This window comes from Acanthisitta chloris, unplaced genomic scaffold (assembly GCF_000695815.1).
Source record: "Acanthisitta chloris isolate BGI_N310 unplaced genomic scaffold, ASM69581v1 scaffold7232, whole genome shotgun sequence".
Lineage (NCBI taxonomy): Eukaryota > Metazoa > Chordata > Aves > Passeriformes > Acanthisittidae > Acanthisitta > Acanthisitta chloris.
The window spans coordinates 181,847-204,078 of record NW_008659850.1 but is presented as its reverse complement, the minus strand read 5'-3'; the positions used below and the strand labels follow the sequence as shown (position 1 = coordinate 204,078).

General features: G+C 37.5%; 1 protein-coding gene across 1 annotated transcript in view; it reads right to left on the bottom strand.

Annotated features, from left to right (window-relative positions):
- CNTN1 (contactin 1) overlaps nucleotides 1-22,232 on the bottom strand; it is a gene marked incomplete at its 5' end in the record, with an annotated part of 63,291 nt that overhangs the window by 11,104 nt on the left and 29,955 nt on the right. The window contains 7 exon segments of the mRNA XM_009069560.1: nucleotides 3,470-3,626; nucleotides 4,089-4,201; nucleotides 5,521-5,707; nucleotides 10,774-10,877; nucleotides 14,490-14,724; nucleotides 18,613-18,683; nucleotides 21,758-21,907. Coding sequence (XP_009067808.1) covers nucleotides 3,470-3,626; nucleotides 4,089-4,201; nucleotides 5,521-5,707; nucleotides 10,774-10,877; nucleotides 14,490-14,724; nucleotides 18,613-18,683; nucleotides 21,758-21,907 — 1,017 coding nt within the window.

The following is a 22,232-nucleotide window of genomic DNA, read 5'->3' as shown; positions in this document are numbered from 1 at the left end:
TGGATAGCAGGATTTCTGGCAAGGAAGTACGAGAGGAATAGGCAGGATGAAGCATTTTAGAGGGCTGCACAGGCTGCAGAAACCAGAGAAAAGGTACACTGGTTAATACAGTACCTTTACTGGGAATGCACCAATCTGCCCAGTTCAAAAAAAAGGTAAAATAAAAGGAGAAACAGATGAAGATAGAAACTAATAAGAACACACCTCAAAAAACACCCATGAGATGGCTGTGCTTGGTAAACTGCCTTTGTATCATTCTCAAATAAAAGAGTGTGCCCTGTAGAAAGCTGTCTGGTTATATGAGAGCAAAGTAGCTGCAGGATGTTTGCCTCCCCCTTTTGCAGCTGTTGGTGTTCTGTGAGAAGGAAGAGGATGAGGAAAACATAAAAGGAAGTTTTTCCCTTAAGCAAGGGATTTAGTTAGAAATAACATCTATTTCTAGTTTCTTTTACATTTGACTTTCAAACGTAATTATGTCAGTTAAAATGTGCTATAGTTTTAATACCTAAGTTAAGACCTCAGGGCCAGTTAGGGCTCCTGAACCAGACACACAGGCCAAAAGACATTTTCTGGTGTCCTGTCTGGCCTTCAGCTGCCTATCCAGAAGACCTCAAGTCCCCTGTAGATCATGTCATGCCTGCCAGAATTACATGGACGTCCCTGGTAATCTGGGGCATCTCAAATGCTACTGGCTTTGTTTAACATTCTGAATTATATCCTGGATGACAACTGATTATAATGGGAGCTTAGACACCTAACTCAGCTGTATTATGTAGATTACTTTGGATTTGAGACCCAGTGAACAACAGGAAAACACCAACCTGGATGATGTTTTCTAGACATTCCTTTCTCTTCTGTGCAGCCTTCCAGTTTGCTTAAGATCTCATCATTCCTGGTCAGCATACAGCCTGTTTGGAACTCCTGCCCTACTTCCTTCATTCTCCCTGTCACTTATGCAGGAAATTAATTAGATTTGCAAATTCTGGAATCGGATGCCTGAAGCTCATGTTCCTCTCTGAATTTGGTAAGATACATTCTGTTTTGCCTTAGCTGTTGTTTACATCTTTCTGAAATATGTAACTTTCATTTTGGTCAGTTGACCACCAAAACACACATTCCTATCAAACTAGATCTTCTCTTGTTTGCAATTCTCTGAGAAAAATCATCATTACTTAAAAGCTTCTCACCACTCTATCATTCTTTTGCAGCAATTATTCTAAACTCTCTTGCACTACTGGAAAATTGCCTTAAGAATACAAATTAGCAGACATAATTTGCCATGTGTAAGTGTTAAAACTACACTTCATTCTGCTTTTCGGAAAAAGCATGGTTTGAACCTAGAAAGAGCATGAAATTCTTGCCCAATTTGCTGTACATTATGTATTCCAAAGAGACTATCTTGCCTTTTGTCTCCTTTTTGATCTTCTTTCCTAAACTGAGTCCAGGGAATGCTGCCTCTGTTGACCAAAACATTCTCGTAGAACATGGTACACACAATTAACAGAGTGTATGCTAAATGGAGTAAGAATTCAGTCACTGGTAGATTACAAAACACAGTTATTGAAGAATGCTTGTTGAATTTCTAGTGTAATTCCACAGTGAACAGCAGTAGACCAAATGTAATCCAACCATTTTCATCAAAGCCCGGAGTACACACCTAAGGAACTGTGTATGGCAACTGAAATGACAAAGTAGTAAAGAGTGATGACAACAACACATTCATATAAAAATTCAGACAACATAAGAAGTTAAGCTATACAAACCAACTATGCTTTGTCATAGTCACATGCAAAACTCTACACCAAGGAAAAAAGAGACATGACACTGTGGTGCTGCAAAGATCAGGATGAGACAGTGTATCCTGGAAAGCAAGAATTCCAGGAATGATTTAGAGCTGGTGTTGGACAAACAAGATGATCATCATTTTATATCCTAGTGCAAGGCAGTAAATGGCTAATGAAAGTCTTTTATGAATAATGCTGGGAGTAGTTAAGTGTAGGGAGGTGAGACTATCTCTGCAGAGAGCAGAGTTGAAACACAGTTATAGTGTCTCCAGTACTAAAGGAACTCTCAGAAGCTGGAGAGGTGAAGAAAGAGCTGCTGAAATTATTTAAGATCTGAAGAAAATGTCATCATGGAGAAAAACACAGTGCTCAATCTATTTAACATTTGATTAGTCACTTGGTTGGTATATATGCATTTATTAATGGGAAGAATTTATCAGACACAAAAAGACTCTTCAATCTAACGAAAGTCATAATAGGAAACAGTGGCCAGACCCAAAACCCAGATAAATATAAATAATAAAATTAGGCAAAAACAAATGTCAGCAGTGCAGGTGATTAATCATTGGAACAAAGTATCCAGAAAATGATGGATAGATAGACCTCTAGAATCTATCTGATTGAGTGTGGAAGAGATGCTTCATATAAACAAAAATGGTGATACCTACAACTTCAGGTGATATAAACTGCACGTATTACTGAAAAACTGCAGATGGGAGGTCCAACCCTTTAGGAATGGGCAGCTTCTCTCATAGTGCAGATAATATAGCATAAGCATTGCTTTTTTTTAAAGTCACAATAATGGTTGCACTGCCTGTGTGACAAGAATATTGTCGATGCTTAATCCTTACTATTCCCCAAGTTGAATTTTTTAATTAAAAAGACAAGAATACAATGCAGGTGTTTGAATCCTAACCTTGCAAAGACGCTGTCCAAGTCCTTGATGTTCATTCATATGTTCTACTTCATATACTACTTCATTCTTAAGTAGTGCCAAGGCAGTACTTAAATTACAAAACTAACAGGAAAGAGATGGGCAGACTATGTCTGAACTCGTATTTAGAGCCAACATTGAGCACAATTTGAATCATTCTAGCCATGCTCCCTTCCCTTCTTTTTCAGTCATCTTGACCACTCCGAAATTGAGCATATTAAGTTTCTAATTTGAGTTTTGCTTATTTATCACTTTTGTGTCACAGCCCCTCTTTTCACTGAGAAGTGGAACTTCCCTAGCAATTGGTCTGTGGATCACTGTGGACCAGTCCTTTTCTCTGGTACTTTCCTCTTAGTGGCAATTGACAAGGAAACGAGGCAACAAGTACTAAGAACTGCAGGATTACTGCAAGCTGACACCTGGATCCTGAGCCCTGAATCATGCAGTTAAGCTTACAGGACACTACTACAAGTGGCAGCCTAACTAGGGTCATCAGTAGAAGCGGTCTGGTATTTGGAGAATGGCAGTGCTTCCAGGATTGAGCTGCACTGCTGCTGTCCTGTGTAAGTTATGAGTCCTCAGAAATGTTGTAAGATAAACTCTTATTCTCAGTACAGTCACTGCTGAAGAGATATCTCTCAGATTTTGAACAGGAATGGTGTGCACATCTCTTGGTAGTGTGCAAGAGGAAAATATTCAGTACAAGATTTACTGTAAGTGTGGGAAAGAAGAAGGGAAGTTATCTGCTCACCTGAAATTTTTATTTGAGCTACTTCTCCATCTCCTCCTTCACTATGTGCTCGGACCTCAACAACATATTCACCATCACTGGGGACTGGGACCTCTATCGTGTGCTTTCCAGTTGAAAACAACTTGCCTTCATGTTGTCCATCTGGTCTATAAAGTACCTAGGAAAGCCATAGTAAGTACAGTTATTGAAATGCTACATTTCCATGAAGACACAGTTATATATGTGTACCTTGTCAATGAAAAAGTATTAGGTTTTTATTTATATATGAAGCCTACATATACATATCAAAGTTTAGTGGCTGATGCTACTTTTTCCATTTTTACACAGTGTGAATCTAGACAGCTAATAGACAATAAATGTAATCATATGGGAAATGAGATTGCTGCGGTCACTGCTATAAACTTTCCCATAATATGGTTTAACACCCATCTTGAGTTATTGTGTAAGCCAAATAGCTTTGCCCTAAGCCTACTGGATGGTTGTGACTGCTGCACATGATACATTCATCTTAAGCATTCAACTATTTTTAAGTTTAATTAGGTACAAAAATTCAACACTGCCTATAAAATGCACCTCATGCAGCATGTACAAAGATAAAAAATATTTTCAGATATCATACTTTGTATCCTTCAACTGCAGACTCATTTGACATTGCCTTCACATGATCCCAGGTGATGATGTACCTTGAACCAGATCTTACAGAACTGATAATTCTTGGACGTTGGCTTGGAGCTGAAAAGCAACATAGGTATAACATACACATAAATGAGATTTCATAAATGTTCAATGACATGTTTATTAAGACATGTACAAAACGTAGAAAGAGAAATTAGGCTGACCTTTATGTGATCCAGGGATAGTCCCCTTTATGGAATGAGCTGCTACAGCTCCAGCCAGGAGCCATTAGGGATGGTTTGTGCAGTGGCTGCTTTGTGGGTCTGCCTTTCTGTGTTGCCAGCATTACCCTTAACTATGCTGTTGACCATGTGTATTTGCTGTCATGCTACTATGTTCAGAACCTCCCAGAAATGTATCTTAAGTCATATTCATTCATTGAGATTAAGCATTTAATTAACCATTTACAGGCATTTCTACAGCATTTAACACAGTTCAGTAGAAACAGAAGTACCCCACTGCAGAAACCATTAATGAGAAAATGGACTCTTATTAAACACAAATGAATCCTGCAGGTGTAAGTTACACAAGACATTATTTATTGACAGAAATCTCCAAATTAGTTGTATGTATTTTTAGCCCATATAAGTGTGTTTTAAATACACAAGATGCATTTCACCCACTTTTCAAGGATGACTGCTCCTGCTCTTCTACTGTTAATGAAAATGGAAATTAGTCATATTTCAATCATCAGAATCCTTCTCACTATTGACTAAATAGAAAGAGAGCACATAGCTGCAGAAGTAATAGCTTGTCTCAACTCTTCATCCCAGCTTTGGGATCCTCAATACCAGAAAGACACTGGTAATCTGCAGTGAGTTCAGCAGAGGGCCACCAGCCTGGTGGGGAACTAGAGCAGTTGTCCTGTAAAGTGAGTGAGATAGCTGGGCTTGTTCACCCTGAATAAGAGACTGCTCTGGAGGAGACCTAAAGAGTCCACTGTCCTTACAGGGGGGTTACCAAGAAGAAGGATCCAGGCTCTTCAAAATGGTATGGCAGGAGAACAAGTAATAAAAAGGCACAGATTTGATTTAAAGAGTCTCAGGCCATATACTCAGCAAAAGTCAGGCCACAGAACAGGTTTCTCAGGGAGGTTGTGCAGTCTCTATCCCTGCAGGTTTTCAAGATCCAACTGGATAAATTTCTGAGCAACCTGATCTGAGCGTTTAGCTGATCCTCCTGTGTGTCTGTAATCTTAGCTTCTTTACTGCCTTTTATAAGATACCCACCTTGTACATGGCAAAGAAAGAGAGGAAGGAGAACCTCAGCAGAAATTTTCACTCAAAAAACCAGTATCACATCAAGGGAGAACATTGAGAATCCATGTTTGAAAACATGGAGATGATTATACTCAACCTAATCCTCCATTTACTTACGTGCTTTCCTGGTAACGACATCAATGGTGCTGCTGGGAGGTCCATAGCCTGCACTATTGAAGGCAGAAACATCTACATGGTAGCGAGTATTGGGCTTCAGGTTTTCCAGTTTGGTTGAATATTCTTGATTGCTCACTTGTACTCGTTGTGCAGCTGCTTCTTTGTCATGAGCAGCCCAGTAACGAATCTGCAAGAAAGCAAATTGAAGGATTAAATTTAGCATATTTAGTCATAAAGAACATTCATAAAAAATGACATATTTCAATACTACAAACCCTGGATAATAAGTGATCTGAAAGAAATCTAGCAGCAATAGCATGGAATTCCTTCTACAGGCTGCAATTTTAACCAAGTTGTACATAGGCACAAAGAAACAGAAACAAATTCAGATTTTACTATGGAAACTCTTCTCACAGTGGCTTAACTAGTTCTCAGCTAAGTCATTAGATGTCTGGAAGATGGTTAATGCCTTCAGAGAACACAACTATTTTCTTCTTGCTCCTTTGTTTGCGCATTTTTACTCTGGACTTTAATATTGTTTTCCTGCACTACAGTGGAAACTAAATTCTGCTAACATTTTCAGAACACTTTGTTTAAAATGCCTTACAAATTTAGCCCTTTTCTCCTTTTGTCCAGGGAATGCAAAGTATTCAGTCATGTTTCCTGTATGTGTAGGTCTGGATACATGTACTTAACCATTTTCTAAAGTTCTCTGCCTAAATTCAATCAGATTTCACAGTACAATACAGCATACGTCAAAGCAGATGAAAAAGAATCTGAAAATCCTTAAACTATGGGAAAAGCATGACTGTAAACATCTTAAAATCCAAAGCCAGTTAACTGTACATAGAAATTCTGTGAGGGTTTTTGCCACAAGAAATGTTGCCATCCAACTTTAATTCATTACGCATTACAAAGCACCAGTTTAAAATAGAGCAATTCCTATGGAGTGATGTCATTCCATACTGTCCCTCACATACACAGGGTCCCACTCTGTATGGCCCTGTGAGATGCAAATGAGTGAAATGCTGTCAGTCTTTGGGTTCTGTCTGGTTATAATCGTTTGCATAAGACTGAATTACTGCACTAACCTGAGAGAGAAAAGAGTACAAAGCCATGCCAATTACATTTTGGTTTTGAGTGTTTTCACTCTCAGCATTTCTGCTCAGCTTCTGTCTGTCTTCATAATGATTTTCAGGTATGCTATATGAGGGCCTTTTAAATTTTTTTAGGAAGAAGCTAATATTGTTGGTAAATTCTTGCTTGCAAGATTTTACTGGTGACATTAGCTATCCTGTCATCCTTCCTTTTAAACAGCAACTGCTTTAATCTTCTGTTCTTCTGACATTAGCTGTCTTTGGAAACTACATTTAAGGAACAGGTTAGAAGAGCTGATAGTTTGTCAAGGTGTTAGTATCACAGTTCTCCTCTTTACAAGTTATGGGTACAACTCTTACTTGGTAAGGCTTTATTTTCTCCTGCTCACATTTCAATTAAAATATTTAATAAAAATATTTCTTTCTTTTAGCTCAGAACATATGCTGTGGCTGAATGAGGAGAGATGTAGTAGAGGATTTAGTAGGGGATTTCTCTTTTACTTCAAATGTCTTTGAACACAGAACACCCAGTAACACTACACAGAGGTAGCTCTCATCTAAGTACTTCTTGTAGCTTGTCTTGTCAGTTTGTTGCCTTAGTCTCTCCCACCAGTGTTACAGGTTACCCATATTCTGACTATTATAAATGTGACAACATCTTAAAGGCTTTTGTCATTCTTTCCTGGTGCAGAGAGAATCACATTGTATCTGCAGACCAAACTGGCTCCATTTTTAAAATCAGCATATATACCTGACTTTCAGCAGGCACAAACAGGTCATTTTTAGTTCTGTAAATGTATGCCCTGCAAACTGCTTTGGAAATTTAGTCCACTAGCATCCTAAACATCAGTTTACTGTAATTTAGGCCCTCACACTCACAAAATTCCCACAATGTGGCTATTTTCCCAAGTCAACAGCCTTTGCACCAAAATGAATGAGGAATGTGTGCCCAATCCATCCTGCAGGCTTCTCCAGCAAAGTGGTAACCTCCACTCGATGAATGGTTTTAAACTGGTGTGGATCTGAAACTGTTACAGTCATTTCAGCTGAAGGTCTGATTATGATCTTCAAGTCAGAATTTCTTTTATATGATTATAATTAAAAAACTGTTGTAGATAAGCCACAGTTGCTGAATGCAGCCAGCTGTATACCATAGGCTGACTCGAGCCTGAGAGGGTGTGTGCATCAGGAGCTAGAGAACGTCATGTCTATGTCTCTAAGTTCAAACAAGTTTCTAGCCTGCAGCAAAGGGATGTCTGTGAAGTTCTAGGTGGACAAAAGTGTACTAGCTGTGACAGGACCAGTGGTAGCTTTGTTTTGATATTAACTGGCCATTGAAGACTAATTAATTATTTTTTAGTATTATGTTAATGAAGTACCTACTTTACCTAAGGATGGAAAACATACTTTATGTGAAGCTTTTATTAATCAAGAGGCAGATGCTGGAAGCCTTTGAATTCCTCTGCCTTGCAAAGCTTCCTATAATCCTACTGTTCATTTGCACTACAGTGATGCTAAGGGTGTAACAGACAAGTAACATACAGCATCAAACAAGAGAAGTGAGAACAATGAATGAAAATGTAAATTACTTCACTGAGAGCATATTACATTTCAGGCTGAGGTAATATAATTTAAGAAATTAAATTTAAACCCCAAATACTCTTGTTCTTGGCTACAATGTCATGGACGTTAGTCCTATAAGGAGCGAGCTGTGTGCCATGCACTCAGAACTTCTTCTTTACCTCTTAATTGAATATGTAGCCACATCTACATATTTGGAACATTGTAACTACTCTTGGAAAAGAAAAAATAAGAAGATGACTTCCTTGAGAGCTAGGAAAAAGTAGACTTCTTTATACTATTCCTACATTTCTCACTAATTATTTAAGTAAGTTCAATTTATCTTGAAATAACTTGGAAATTTCACTCTTTTGCCTCTGAGGAAGTGACATACAGAATTAAATGACCTACTGCTTCAAGAAGTCCTATTTTCCCACTTTACTCAGTACTTTCCTTTCCCCACTTTACTCTCTTTTCCTTAAAGAGCTTAGTAACCCCAGATAGTTTGCCTTTTTCTGGTGCTCTGCATTTACTTTGTTAGGGTACTCTACAGGCAATGAATCCTAAGAGGACACAAAAAGGTATTTCAGCTCACCTCTAGAGTTTTTGTATAAGACAAAACAATAGTGAGGGAATGCTGTAGCCATCATGAATTAGTGCAGCCCTCTGTGCTGAAATCAGGGAAAAACACTCTCTTTCATGATCCTCTCCTCTATTCAAACTTTAATATACTGAAATACATCAGAAGCTTTTTTATAAGTGTGAAACAGCAGCTCCCATATTTGTGAAAGCTTTGCATAGGAGGGACATAAAAATTTACTTTCTTATATTAAGAAAGAATGCTAATAGCATATTTCAGTAAACAAGAGACAATGGTGACAAGTAATGATATATTTGTTTAATAAATCAAGCCTGTATCTATTGCACAGAAGCAGTAAGAAACATGGATAGTGTTGTTAGTACTGCATGCACTGCATGCTTTTAGCAGGCTATTGTAAGAACTCATAAATTTGAAATTCTCTATATGGATGGAGATAGTTTTCATACTTTATCTCTTTTTTAAGCGTGAGCTGAGGATACTCCTCTGTAATGGGAAAATATATCAGCTCACACTCATCACCATGAGGCCAGTCACCCTGACAGTATGCATTAGTGTCAAGAAGTTCTGACTCCTCCTGGTGTGAGAACCATTGTGTCACAGATGAAATACCTTCAGATACTTTGCTCAGGGTACTCCCACCTCTTAAACTCTAGCATTCAAAAGGTCAATTATGCAATTTTCAGGTAATAATAAAGACCAAAAGCAAACTGAGAAGGTGTTCTGGTGAATGATGGTTTTTGCTAACCTGTGTTACAGCTGAGCAGTTCTGGTTATTCTGGGTATGCAGGCTTCAAGCCCAATTTCTGCACAGACTGCCCCGTTTGGGAGTGCAGTGCTCCTACAGGGCTGTCAGATCTGGGCACTCCACCCAGCTCTCAGCTGTGACCACCAATTTGTCTGTCTATTCTAGTTGCAGAATGCCTATGAAACACCAAACCAGTGGGCTGCAGTAGTAAATTAGGAGTTACCATTGATATTAATGTCTTAATTTCAAAGCCCAGTGTCCTCTGTGATTTTTAAACTTTGTGTGTGTACTGCATAAAATCAAGCTTTATATGGGACACTATGCTAGTTTCTATTGAGATCTTCACTATGATCTTGTTAAGAGCCTCCCAAAAGTATTACCTAAATCTCATGGAGACAGAAACAGATCAGGAAATGCTAAACCAAGTACTACTAATTCATATATTTCAGTTATAAAAATACATTCTATGAGGTTATTCCTCATTTGTACTTGCTCATTTTGGAACATAAAGGATATCATCATGTAGCTGACAACTTAAATCACAAAGCAAGTCACCAGCAAACTAAGATCCAAACCCCTATATTGGAGTTCAGCCAAAGTAAGTGGGCTGTACACTGCAGTTCATCAGCATCCACTGCCGTGAATGATGTTAGGACTTCCCTGCTGGAGTACTACGTGGCCATTTGTGGTTGCAACCACCCTGTGGTTTTGTCATCTTCATAGAAGGACAAAAACAATTTTTACTGGTAGTACCACATAGATGGACTAGATGAACATACCATGAAGCTCTTTTACATGTGGAGAACAGAAATCATGAAGAAAATATCATTGTCTTGCACAATAGGAGTGTCTCTGGATTCTGGTCATATATTAATAACTGCTGATAATTTAAGTGGGCCACAAGTTAGTTACAATTTCACGCCTCTGTTGACAATTACACCCAAAATTTCATTTCAGTATGTTTTGAGAAGTTAGAGATAGACATTTAATTACATAACACAGACAAAATTGTTTTATGAATTAATGACACCTTTTATCGGTTGAATAGTGAGGACACACATTTCTTAATATGTTTTAGAAATGAAGTACATAGCACCAAAAATAATCTGTTTGTCAGGATTTAAAATCTGCACAAAAATGACAACTGAAGAGAAGTGAACCCTAAGACACAGAATGCTAAAATAAGAACTATTCTGGAACTACTGAAATTAAATGAATGAGAAGATATACAGTGTCACCTCTAAACTCACCTGATATCCTTCCACAGATTTATCAGAAATGTGGTGCCAAGAAACAGACATTTCAGAAGACGACAAAACTTTTACGCCCACATCTGTAGGTACTTCAGTTGGAGCTGGAAGATGAAACATAGGTTAAACATCCAACATGATCCTGTGATATTGTTAGACTTGCCTACAGGGGCTCTTCTCACTTCAGTATTTTATATTATTTTCTTGGTATCAGTGAGCCAATTGTTAGTCTTTAATCTGGTTTTACCTGAGTAAACTTCAAATCCAGTGATGATCTGTATGGGAAATGACTCTATAAAAACAAAGCAATGATCTTGTTATTTGGCTCAGACTATTTATTTTTATGCTTCAACAGACTCCATGCTGAAATTTGTGTGAACTGAAAACAGGCTTTGATAAACAGAATGAAGCATCCAGTGATCTTTTACTAAGTGGGACAGCACATCACAGATTATACACACCAAATGTTTTAAGGTAGTTACACACAAATACTCACGGATGTCACCTAGTCATGATGATACTTTTTTTTATGAGAGCAGATATTAGACACAGAGCTGGCCAGTGGCAAATACAAACTTGAACACAGGTGTGAAATGATCCAAAACACCCTTCTATCAGGCATACATCACACAGTTGATTTTGTTTGTGTTCTAGTTCTGGACAGCAGCCAACACAGTGTACAGATCATTATAATGTGATACAGTTTTATTCAGGGCTTAGAATATTAAGTTCCAGTTTCATTATAAGAAGCTGTTAATTTCACTGTTGTTTCCCTTTCAAGTGAGGTAAGGAATTAAAACAGGCATAAGCTTAGCAATGTCTATAAAAGATAAAGGTTTCCATGCTAAGTACAGTTCTCCGTCACAAATCTTTTGAAACAAGTTGCAACAGACAGGCATGGCAGCCCTAGCTGAGGAAAGCTTTTATATGCTTAATCTTCCAGGTGGGCATCCAGTCAACTATGCATCAAAACAGCCACTGTTAAGGAAAAAAAATCAGTTATATCTCTCATGAAAAGTATCCTAGGTAACAAAATAATCTTATATGCAAAGTTACCTTTTGTAATTGTCTTTCAATGGCTGTTAATAATGCAAATGTCTAATTAAAAAAATTACACATTATTGCAAAATTGTTTTCACAATGACAGGAATTTAGATAAGCAAGAGGCCTGTGCACTCATTACTAGCAATCATTACTCACTACTAGCAATGGCAGGTCTGACTACTAGTTGTCAGATATGGAACTTGGCTTAAAACACGTGGGAACACATAAATTCCCCAGTCACTAAAGTGAAAAGTGATGCCCACAGCTATAACTAGACAGACATAGATAAAACACACACCTTAGTGGAAATGTTGTCACTATACTTATGTATCTATGTTTATACATACCTGTAAGGAATAGTTAAGATTTCCCTAACACCTTTGAGAAGTTGTGGTGTCTAACAGTAATAATATCCCTTCCTGATTCAGAGGTATAGAAGTACGGGGGAATGGACATAATCATAGAATCTATTCCCAAATCCCTGTCAGACTCTTCTCCATTGTATCAATTACAGAATTTTCCAAAATATTCATATTGAAATATTCCACCTGCCAAGGATTTTGCTGATACGATACTCTAAACAATATTTCATCTGTTTATGCTTGTTTGTGAGCCCCAAATAATTTATATCCCTATTTGGCATTTATGTTCTATAAATATTCTGCAGTCTCTCCTGAGCCAGAAAAATGACATCAGTAACCTTTTCTCCAGCCTTCTGTTTCAGTCATTCTACAAATAAAAGAAGCAATCATGTGGGTCTCACAGTATGTACTCTTCACTGAAAACATAGTGGTCATCACACAATTATCTTCTGAGCATAACTATACAAACTTCAGGCTGGCAGCTAATAAGGACACTAAAAGGTATAGAGGTGATTTTGTTCAAGTCCTGATGCCAGGAGAAAACTCTGCAGAATGCTCTTTGGAATGACTTCAGTTACATCTATTGGAAAAACTCCTTCTGCCCAGCCCTGCAGTTCCTGGATTTGACAGGGGCAGCAGTCAGGGTCAAAGCTCTGCACAGGAGCTGTGAGTACTACTGGCAAGGCTTGGACCATCATGAATCTAACTGTTTTGGTAACCCTTGTGCTTGAAATCAAAGTAAAGAATTAAGTTCACTGAGCTTCTATTCCTTTTGCTATCTGCCTCTGTCACCATTTAACCAAAAATGTCTTATCATGTGTCTGGCCTTTGCTAAAGTCTGTGCTGTAACATCAGCAGCCACTCAAGTGACCTCTTTATCTGGAAAGTGACACTACTTGGACATTTGCTTTTCCCCTGTCTTTGGAGCTACTGGGCTCTACCTTGTCCCTGAACTTTGCTATACAGACACACTTGCCATCTCTGACATGGTTAGTATAATCCTAACATAAACACATGGGAGCTCATCAGTCAGCTGTCGATAAAGTCTCTGAGAAAGGATGGATACTGAAATGTTATTTGGCAGATACTTTTATTACACCATAGCTATTTACTAACACATTCATACAATTGCAAAAACAACCTTTGTGTTGCTGCAGCAGCTGTTGAAGATGATATCCTAAGGTACACTTCTCTGAGAAAAAAAATTAGCATTAACCTCATCAGAGAGCTAAGTGTTGCTAGCTTGAATTCTGAATTATTGTAAGAAACAAAAGGACTATTTTATCTTTTCTCTGTGTGTGGCCGATTTGTGTGCAAAGTTCCCATTACTGCTAATGGGAATCATCAACATAAATCTTCTATAAAGTACACAGAGAACAGAAAAGAAAGAACAGACTCGGAAGTGTGAGAATGTGGCCCTGTTATCATATCCCTCCTCTTGGCTCTTTGGTCTACATCTGTTGACTTTGTGAAGGAGACTCTGCTCTACGGAAAGAAAAATATGACCATTCTTTGGGTTTCTGGCAGAAATTAATAAACTGCATTTTTTAGAACAGGCTTGAGTAATGATGTTCTAATTAAGGATGTTGTATATATTTCTTCTGATTTAAGGTAAACTTTCTTCTAGTACTTTCTCTCTCCTGCTAAATTTGGAAATGTCCTTTAAACTTCAATCCCAAAGATCACAGGATGTGAAATAATTCCAGTAAGAATTAAGAAAAATATTTTAGTGAAATGTCAACAAGGTTTTCATTAAATTATTCACTTGATAGCTCTAACATGCAAACCAGAATAAAGAATGTGACAGGGTTAATTTATATTTGACTCTAAACATGCTGGAAATATAACTAGATACAACTGAGCTATTATTCCTTCATAATTTTGGGCCAAATTCTGATACTGATTAACTAGAATAATAGACTTTAGTGTGGTCTGTTAAGAAGGAAAAAACTACACATATGTCAAATACATACATCAAGATCACAGAGACATTGCTCAATGGTGATGTAAATGTTTTAATCAACCAAAATGAAGATCAGAATTTCTTTTTTTAGATTCTTAAATCTTTTAGCTGTGTGAAGAATCTTGAATGCTTCTGTTTATTGCTCATTGACAGCAAGTACAACTAAGTGCTCTGCATCACACAGAAAGCAGAGTCTGAAGTTGGCTACTCAGAACAATGGTAAGTGTTTTGTGTGGGCAGGATTTATGCTGCCATACAAGCCACAGTCAAGGACCAGGGTCTCTCTACTGATGTTGGTAGTACTGATCTGTACCCTCAGTGTAAAATGTCTTTGGAACTTTACTCACCATCTTGTGCTGAATAAATGACAGCAGTGAGACTGAATGGTCCATCCCCTTTGTTGTTAAAAGCTTTCACTTTTACTTGGTACTGAGTTGAAGGTGGCATAGATTCATCCTTGTGGACATATCGACCAATTTCAGGATTAGTAACTGTAACTCTTCTCCATTCTTTCTCACCAAATGGCTTGAAAGCCACTATATAACCAAAGTTATTGCCATAGTGGTATTCTCTCGACAAAGGCTAAGGAGATAATAGACAAAACATTAATTTTTGGAGCCAACTGAACAAATGGATCTATAATGAAATACAAATAAAAGAAGCATGAACATGTACATCATAAAAACACTGAACTACCATTATGTCCTGGTTTGTTTTTATGACTTGCTTCCATCCCCTTTAAAAGTACACTATCACCATTATGTAGATATGCAGTACAAGCAAATTTGCTACTAAAACATTTTAAGATCTTGTTCCCCATCCAAACTCAGTGCAAGACACATTGTGTTACCTCTCACAGAAAGAAACCAAGAATGATTGTGTATGAAAACAGCTGTAGCTAGCAAAAAAGACTTAAGAAGTAAGGGGTAGTGGGTATGTACCACAGACACACTATGCCAATATATAGGTCCATGTACATATGTGGAGATAGGTATTCTTGTGAAACAGAGAAAGCAAAGAGAAAATTTCTGTGGCTGGTCCAAATGATAGTAATTTTCCTACAGTTCATTACCCAGGCAACTGGCAGAGCTGATAAGAAAGATGGACACATGCAAAGAATGATTCATCCTACCGCTTTTCACTGATGATGGAGGGGATCCAGTTGCTGATTCAGACTATCTACCTGGCTTCTAACTGGTAAAACTTTTAGTCAAATGACTTTCAGTATGAACATTAAAGGTACCTATCCAAAATATTCCTTAAAACTGTAGTTGATTTCCTGTATCTAGGAATACTGGAAAATATAAAATTATGGAAGACAATCTGCTATAATGGATTTTGCTCCATTTACCAAAGCTCTACATTCAGTGATCCCTCCTCAGTCCATCGAGCCTTTACCACAACTGCTATACACTGCACCCAACTGGCCAAAATCACATCACTCATCTGTGCATCTGGAGGCTGACCGGAAGCATCCTTTGAAAATAAACTTCCTGCATTACCTTTTGCCCTAATGTAAACCTCAGAGATGAAATAGCTTATCTTGAGGCAAAGGTCCTGGAGCAGTGACACTGAAAGTAAGTATTCTCCTAGGTGTTTGCCCACTGCTGCAGCACTTCAGCCAACATGTATGGAGATATTCTGAGCAAAGATTCATGAAAATTCCATGTAGCTCATCTTCTGAATGTATTATTATACCTAGCTGTTTAAAATAAACCAGAATTCCATCTCATATGCCAAAGTAAGCATAGGATGAGGCCCTAGTCTCAGAATGATTTTCAGCCAGAGAAAACTTTATTAAGCCAGGACTGGCACTTAAAAATGATACTCTGGAAGATCTTAAATAAATTATCAAAATCAGCTTGCCCTCCAATGGCTGAATGTAATAAGCAGGTAGAAACAGCTGAATACTTTCTAGTATCCACTAAAAACTTTGAAAAACAAAATGGAAGAGGGAAAAACAAATGGGGAAAAATGAGGAAGCATAAGCATGCCACTCCTAGCTCTCCTTCTCAGTTCTTCTGTCAAAACAAGACTTAGAAGAGCTTTGATTGCATCTCTGGCTGTCTCATTCAACCTGGGCTTATGAATCATAGCAAAAACTGAAAGGGGGTTGGCAGCAACATGTGAACCTGCCATACATTTTGTTCTTCTCTTCTTAATTAAGGACTCCTTAGAGTAGCATATGCAAATGTCAGCACATTTTGGGGAATCAACATATATCTTCATCTTAGCCTTATAGATAGATATATTGTTGTCTGTCAGACTCCGCAAACCTAAACCCTCTATTAAAAAACACTTGCTAGACATAGTATATCAGATTCTTGGGAAATAAATAATTGAAGCCATGCTTAATTTGTCTGACTCAATGAGCTGCTTGGAACAGATGTGAAAAGCATGACATTAGCTAAGAGAAATAATGAGAATATAAACCTACTTGGGTTGTACAGGAAATACTGAAAATATCTTGTCCTTCAGATCCTGTATTAGTCATTATTCTCCTGGTTATAATTTTCTTTTTTTAGTTTGGTCTCAGACAAGTTCCCACTGTATTGAAAATGCCAAGAGTATTGGTCTTTACATGCAATGCTAGAAATAGCTCTGGAGTTCATGAAAGTTTTTAGAAGACAGCACTTGTGAAGAGATAATAAAATAATTCAGGTCTTTTGCAACTGTCCATTGCATGTGTTTATTTGCTCTTCAAAAATAGAGACCAGAATCAAGCCAATTAGGACACATATACTTTAATCTATTGTTACTGGAACTAAGAAATAACCTTTTCAATATATTTTAACATAAACTTATAAATATTTTCTTCACTGCTAAAATACTTAGCAAGACTCAATAAATATTTTGAATATAATTTTAAAAAAACCCAAAACAACAAACAAAATAACCGTACCCAAAGCCCCAGGAAAGACTGAATCTGTTAGCCCAAACATATGCTGGCTATTTCTGTGTCATACTTGAGAACTTTCACAAAGAGATCTGATCAACCTTCAGTATAAAAAGAAGGAAATATGCATATGGATTAAAATTTGTACATTCATAAGGAGAATCCCTATACAACAATTTTAAAAGTTGCTGTTGGAATTATGACATCTTAATATTACTTCCCACAAGAGAAAACACTCTTCATAGAGGTAAATAGGTTGCTACATACAAAACAAACTATTCTGCAAAAAAACACAAATGGTGTAATATGCCTTATGTGCCTCATGGCCTTATGATGATGAACAGAGAGGTCAACAGCAAAACAAACTTCTCAATATTTTTAAATATTTTCAAGCATAACATTTAACCATCTTTGTCAGAGGTAATGTTGCTGTAATTTTGGTTTTGCTGGATACTGATAGACTCTGACATGAATCTGACAGGCTTTTAAAAAAGCTCCCTACCTTTCCCAAATGCCCTTCAGAAGACATGAATTCTTTCTTCCATGCAACTTTCGCCTATCCTACAACTTTGCTTATAAATCCTTATCCTCTCTTGTGCTGGGTTTTGCTTTCCTCCTATCTTCTTGTGTCTTTTCCCTTCTTCCTTATAATTTCCTCCTTCCCACTCCCCCATATAGGTGATTTTAAAAACTATTGCTTCAATATCAGAACAAAGACTGCATTTATATATGCAGCAATATATACTAGGCTTTTAAAAGAAAAAATATCATGGATGGAATACCCATGCAATGGAGATTTTCAAAATACTTTGGGCACTATAGAACTTTTTTTGGTAACACTGTAATTTTGCAAATATTTTCTTTCACCACTTTTGAGACTGACATGTTTTCTTTGTCCCTTCTCCTTTTCTAAAATTTTAATATATAATCATTTAAGAAAAATTAACGGCTTGGAGGAAAAGAACATCCTCCGAAAGTGGATATCAATGAACGACTGAATTGTGGTACGAAGTAACATTGCTTTGTGCTACCAGTCATGTTAGCATAAAATAAGGCTTATAAAATGTCAATATACAAGAGTTTTCTTAAAACTCCAGTTAATATTTATGAGAGACTAGTTTATAGAACAGTTACGCATTTTCTTTTTTTAAAATAAAGCCTGTATACCTGTGCACAGCACATTCAAGTCATAATTAAGATGTTACATTATTAGTTGCAGTAAGCAAATCTGCATGCTATTCACACTCTATCTGAAAAAAAAGCCAAGAGGAAAAATGCAATTTGCAGAATTTTCAAATGCAGTTACATCAATGTATTATCTTAGTGTGTGTTTCAATCTCTTTGTTTTAGAATGTTTTAGATCATATTTTAGAAATGCCCAACACATCAACAGCTAATGTACTGTCTTCCTCATTCCCTTCTATGTATTTCTTATGAGAAAAGTCTGAAAACCTATATATTGGGTACAAATCCTGCTCTTACAAAACCCAGTGACAAAACATGTGTTTCAGGAGGGGCAAGATCTGATACAAGGAAGTATAGGTTTTGTGCCATCTTGAATATGCAACACGTACCATCCATGTTATAGTGAGCTCTCGATTGCTTCCACCCCCTCCTCCAACATCAGACGGAGCCACATTAGGAGCTAGAGAAATAGAAGAGACAAGAAAAATTACTACAAAGTATGCAGTCAGTAAAAAGATGACTATTTACTTTTCTTTTTACCACCAAGGCCAATAAGCACACGTGGCACACACAATTAAAATAATGATAGTCTGTAATTGCTGTGAGAGTCTGTGGTCTTGCCAAGACTAATGTATAGCTATTGCTTCAGGAAACATGCCAGTTCTAACCATAGCTAGCAATCATTCTTCTTTTTGACCATATTGTCTACAAATATTTAACTGAATGTTCAGGAACGGAAAATTTCTCATAGGTCTTAAGAGAAGCACTGTGTGTACTCTCCTTGTGCTTCCCCAGCTGTTGGTATGCCAAGGGCTTAAGGACTCAGGACTTGCACTTGTAATTACCTTAACACACTGCGATCATTTCCACCTACTTCACATTTACTGATCACCTGTAAGGTTAAACCCATGGATCTATCTTTGAAGCACTGGCATCCTAATCCTATTCTAGACTAGTGGCACACGTATTCTTGATTGGCATGTTCAGAATGGGTAGCTGTATATAAGCAAAGCTGGCAAAGCACTTAGTAATTTACTAAATTGCATTTTACACCGCTATTCTGTGTAATGAAATAAGATCTATCATTAGTGCACAGCTGAGCAGGATACTCTCAAGCACTCCTACATCTGGGCAGTGGCGATCCCAGGCACACCGACAGGTTGGGTGGGGAAGTAATTGAAACCAGCAGTGAGGAGAAAGACTTGAGAGTGACAGTGGATGAGAAGCTCACCATGAGCCAGCAGTGTGTGCTCGCAGCCCATTCTGAGACAATGGAATCCTGGGCTAGATGATCTGTAAGGTCCACTCCAACCCTTGAATTCTATGATTCTATGATTGCCTACCTATAGTGCACTAAATATGCCCCAGGTGTGCATGCATTAGCTACATGCCCTATCTATATTAATATGTTCTTTCTGTTAAAAATTCTTACAGGATCAGGCATTTTCTCCACTAGCCAGTGAATGTCCCAAGATAATAAGGGGATTGTTCCTAAGTGCTCTTGCACTGTGTAAGTAAGATGTTTGCTGAGGCCTTCTATGAGGGTCAGCAGAGGAGAAACACAAAGCAGAGCAGAATTATTGTTTTCAGAAAGGATAAAAATATGTAACAATAAAATTGAAATTGAAATCAGAATTCAGTGCATCGTTTGCATTATTTCTGGCCTTACAGAAAACAGATTAGTGGAGAATGACACTAAACATACATATGACAATTTGAGAGGAAGCTTGACCTTATTATTTGACCTTGTAGTCATACTATCTAAGTATATAGTGCTAAGTTAGAAGCAAATGGTTGCTAGAATGCTTAAGTAGTCAAAGAAGATACACAGGCTGCCAAAGAAGAGATATAAAGACTGTTTAATGTCAAACAAATCACTCTTTTCAAGACATGAAAATGCACATGCAGCTGTGCATACTGGTTCTTTAGTACCCTTGACACTGACAGTGAAACCCAAATCCTATTGTTGCTCATAACAAATTCCATCTCCTTGGAGCCAGTGCAGAAGTTGATCTGCAAACTATAACTGATTTATACCCTATTTTGACATGGCAAACAATGTTGACTGGTCCCTAGGAAGACTACGTTAATATTTTGCTTTGTTTCCTAAAAATGTCTCACAGTCTGCGAGAGGTGACAGTGGTGCTGTGCGTGGGGAATCAGACAATAGACTAAACAGACTACCTCTTGAGAAAGCATTGCATCCTGATACAAAACTGGAGGATATGCCATTTTTTTGGAAGCTACAAGAAATGCCATGAATGTGGCACACTGCAAACTACAGGACACTATCCCTATTCCACCTGCAAGCATTTCTTCCCTCCCTCTCTGTCTCTTTTCTGGTGTTTTAAATAGGTCCATTGTGCACCAGCATTCCAAGAAGCATGTGTAGACTCCTCATTTCGATCCTGAGCCTTCAAATACAGCTGCTGAGTCACAAAACATATGATGCTAATAGTCTATTTTCTAGGCAGTAATTTCCTTTTAGTTTAGTATTACAGTTCTATAGGTTTTCCTTCCCTATCCAGTATAATGTAACTAATCTGTATTTCCTTTCTCCCTAAGCAGCAAAAATTTAGTGGACCAAATGGGTCTTTAATAAATGTTTTGAAATTTACAATTAAAATACATTTCATTTTGAAAACACTATGTAATCAAAACAATGACCTAGCAGATGTAATTGCAAAAGTTAATTTGTACACTTCGGTTTTTCATTTTTAGTTTCAAATCTCAAGTTATGGGGCAACAATTGTAAATATAACTAGATTGCATGTGGTATACAGGCTTTGCTGTATACAGTCTTTTTGCAGGGATACATTACCTCCTAGAGCACTGCTGTTATCTCCTTTGCACAGTCAAACCAGAATGAATAGCAACATCTGATTCCTCATTTTGGAGAATTCATTTTAAAAGGGACATGCCTGAGCCTAAGGGATACCCTTAAATATGCTCTCAGTTATTAACACTGAGCAATTACACAGATAAGGTTGTATATTGTGTTGGATAATGCCACATCTTTGACATGAAATAAGAAGACACAAGACCCAACCTTCAATCACAGGAAATTGGCATTATCCAGTATAACAGGCATCCTGTCATGTATGCTTTAGTTAAAATACAAACCAAATGGCAAATGGACATTTTCCTTGTTAAACACATACATGTGTTTTCCTAAGCCTGTACCTTGGTCCCAAACACATGCATGCAGTCATACACACACAGCCTGACTGACAGATACAGTGGGGGACCCCTGAAAGATACAGTATGATTCTGGTTTAGTAACGGAGACAAATTTGCCATATCATGATGTTTCTTTTCTGTCTGTTTTGATCCTAGCATATCTGGACAGTTTGGCATTTGCTTACTAAAATCTATAGAAGTGAGTGGCTGAAAATACATTCTCTGGACTTGGATCCTATGAAGTGCCTTTTTTCAAATAAAAACCGAAATTATAAAATTGCTGAAAATCAATGTGAAAAAAAAGTGAAAATTAAGAAACCCATTACAAAATCTTGAGTTTTTCTGTTTACGTACGAGCGCCTTCAGTTCGGATTCTCTGTGATGGCATACTAGGTTCTCCTGTCCCCAGAGTGTTTGTTGCTATTATCCGGAACTCATATTCCATCCATGGAATTAAATCGATCACTGTAGCAGATTCCATATTTCCTTCAATGTCTGATGGATCTAAAAAAAAAAATTAAATGCTTTAGCGAACAGCATTTTTACAATAAGGTCAGCACCAGTGTGGTTGATTTAGGCAAAACCTTCACTATTCTGCCACCACATATAGCCAACTGAAGGAAACTTCATGTTGTACATTAAGAGCACCACATTTTACAGGTAGTACTCATGGCAGTGACTGGGAATTTGGAAATTATTACACTATCTTGGATAAACCCTTACAGACTTGCCAGTTTTAACTGGATGTGAACTAGGACATGTAGTTATGAAATTGCCTTACTAATTACATACTGTAGTTGCAGAGTTTCCCTTTTTCCTACAGACAAAT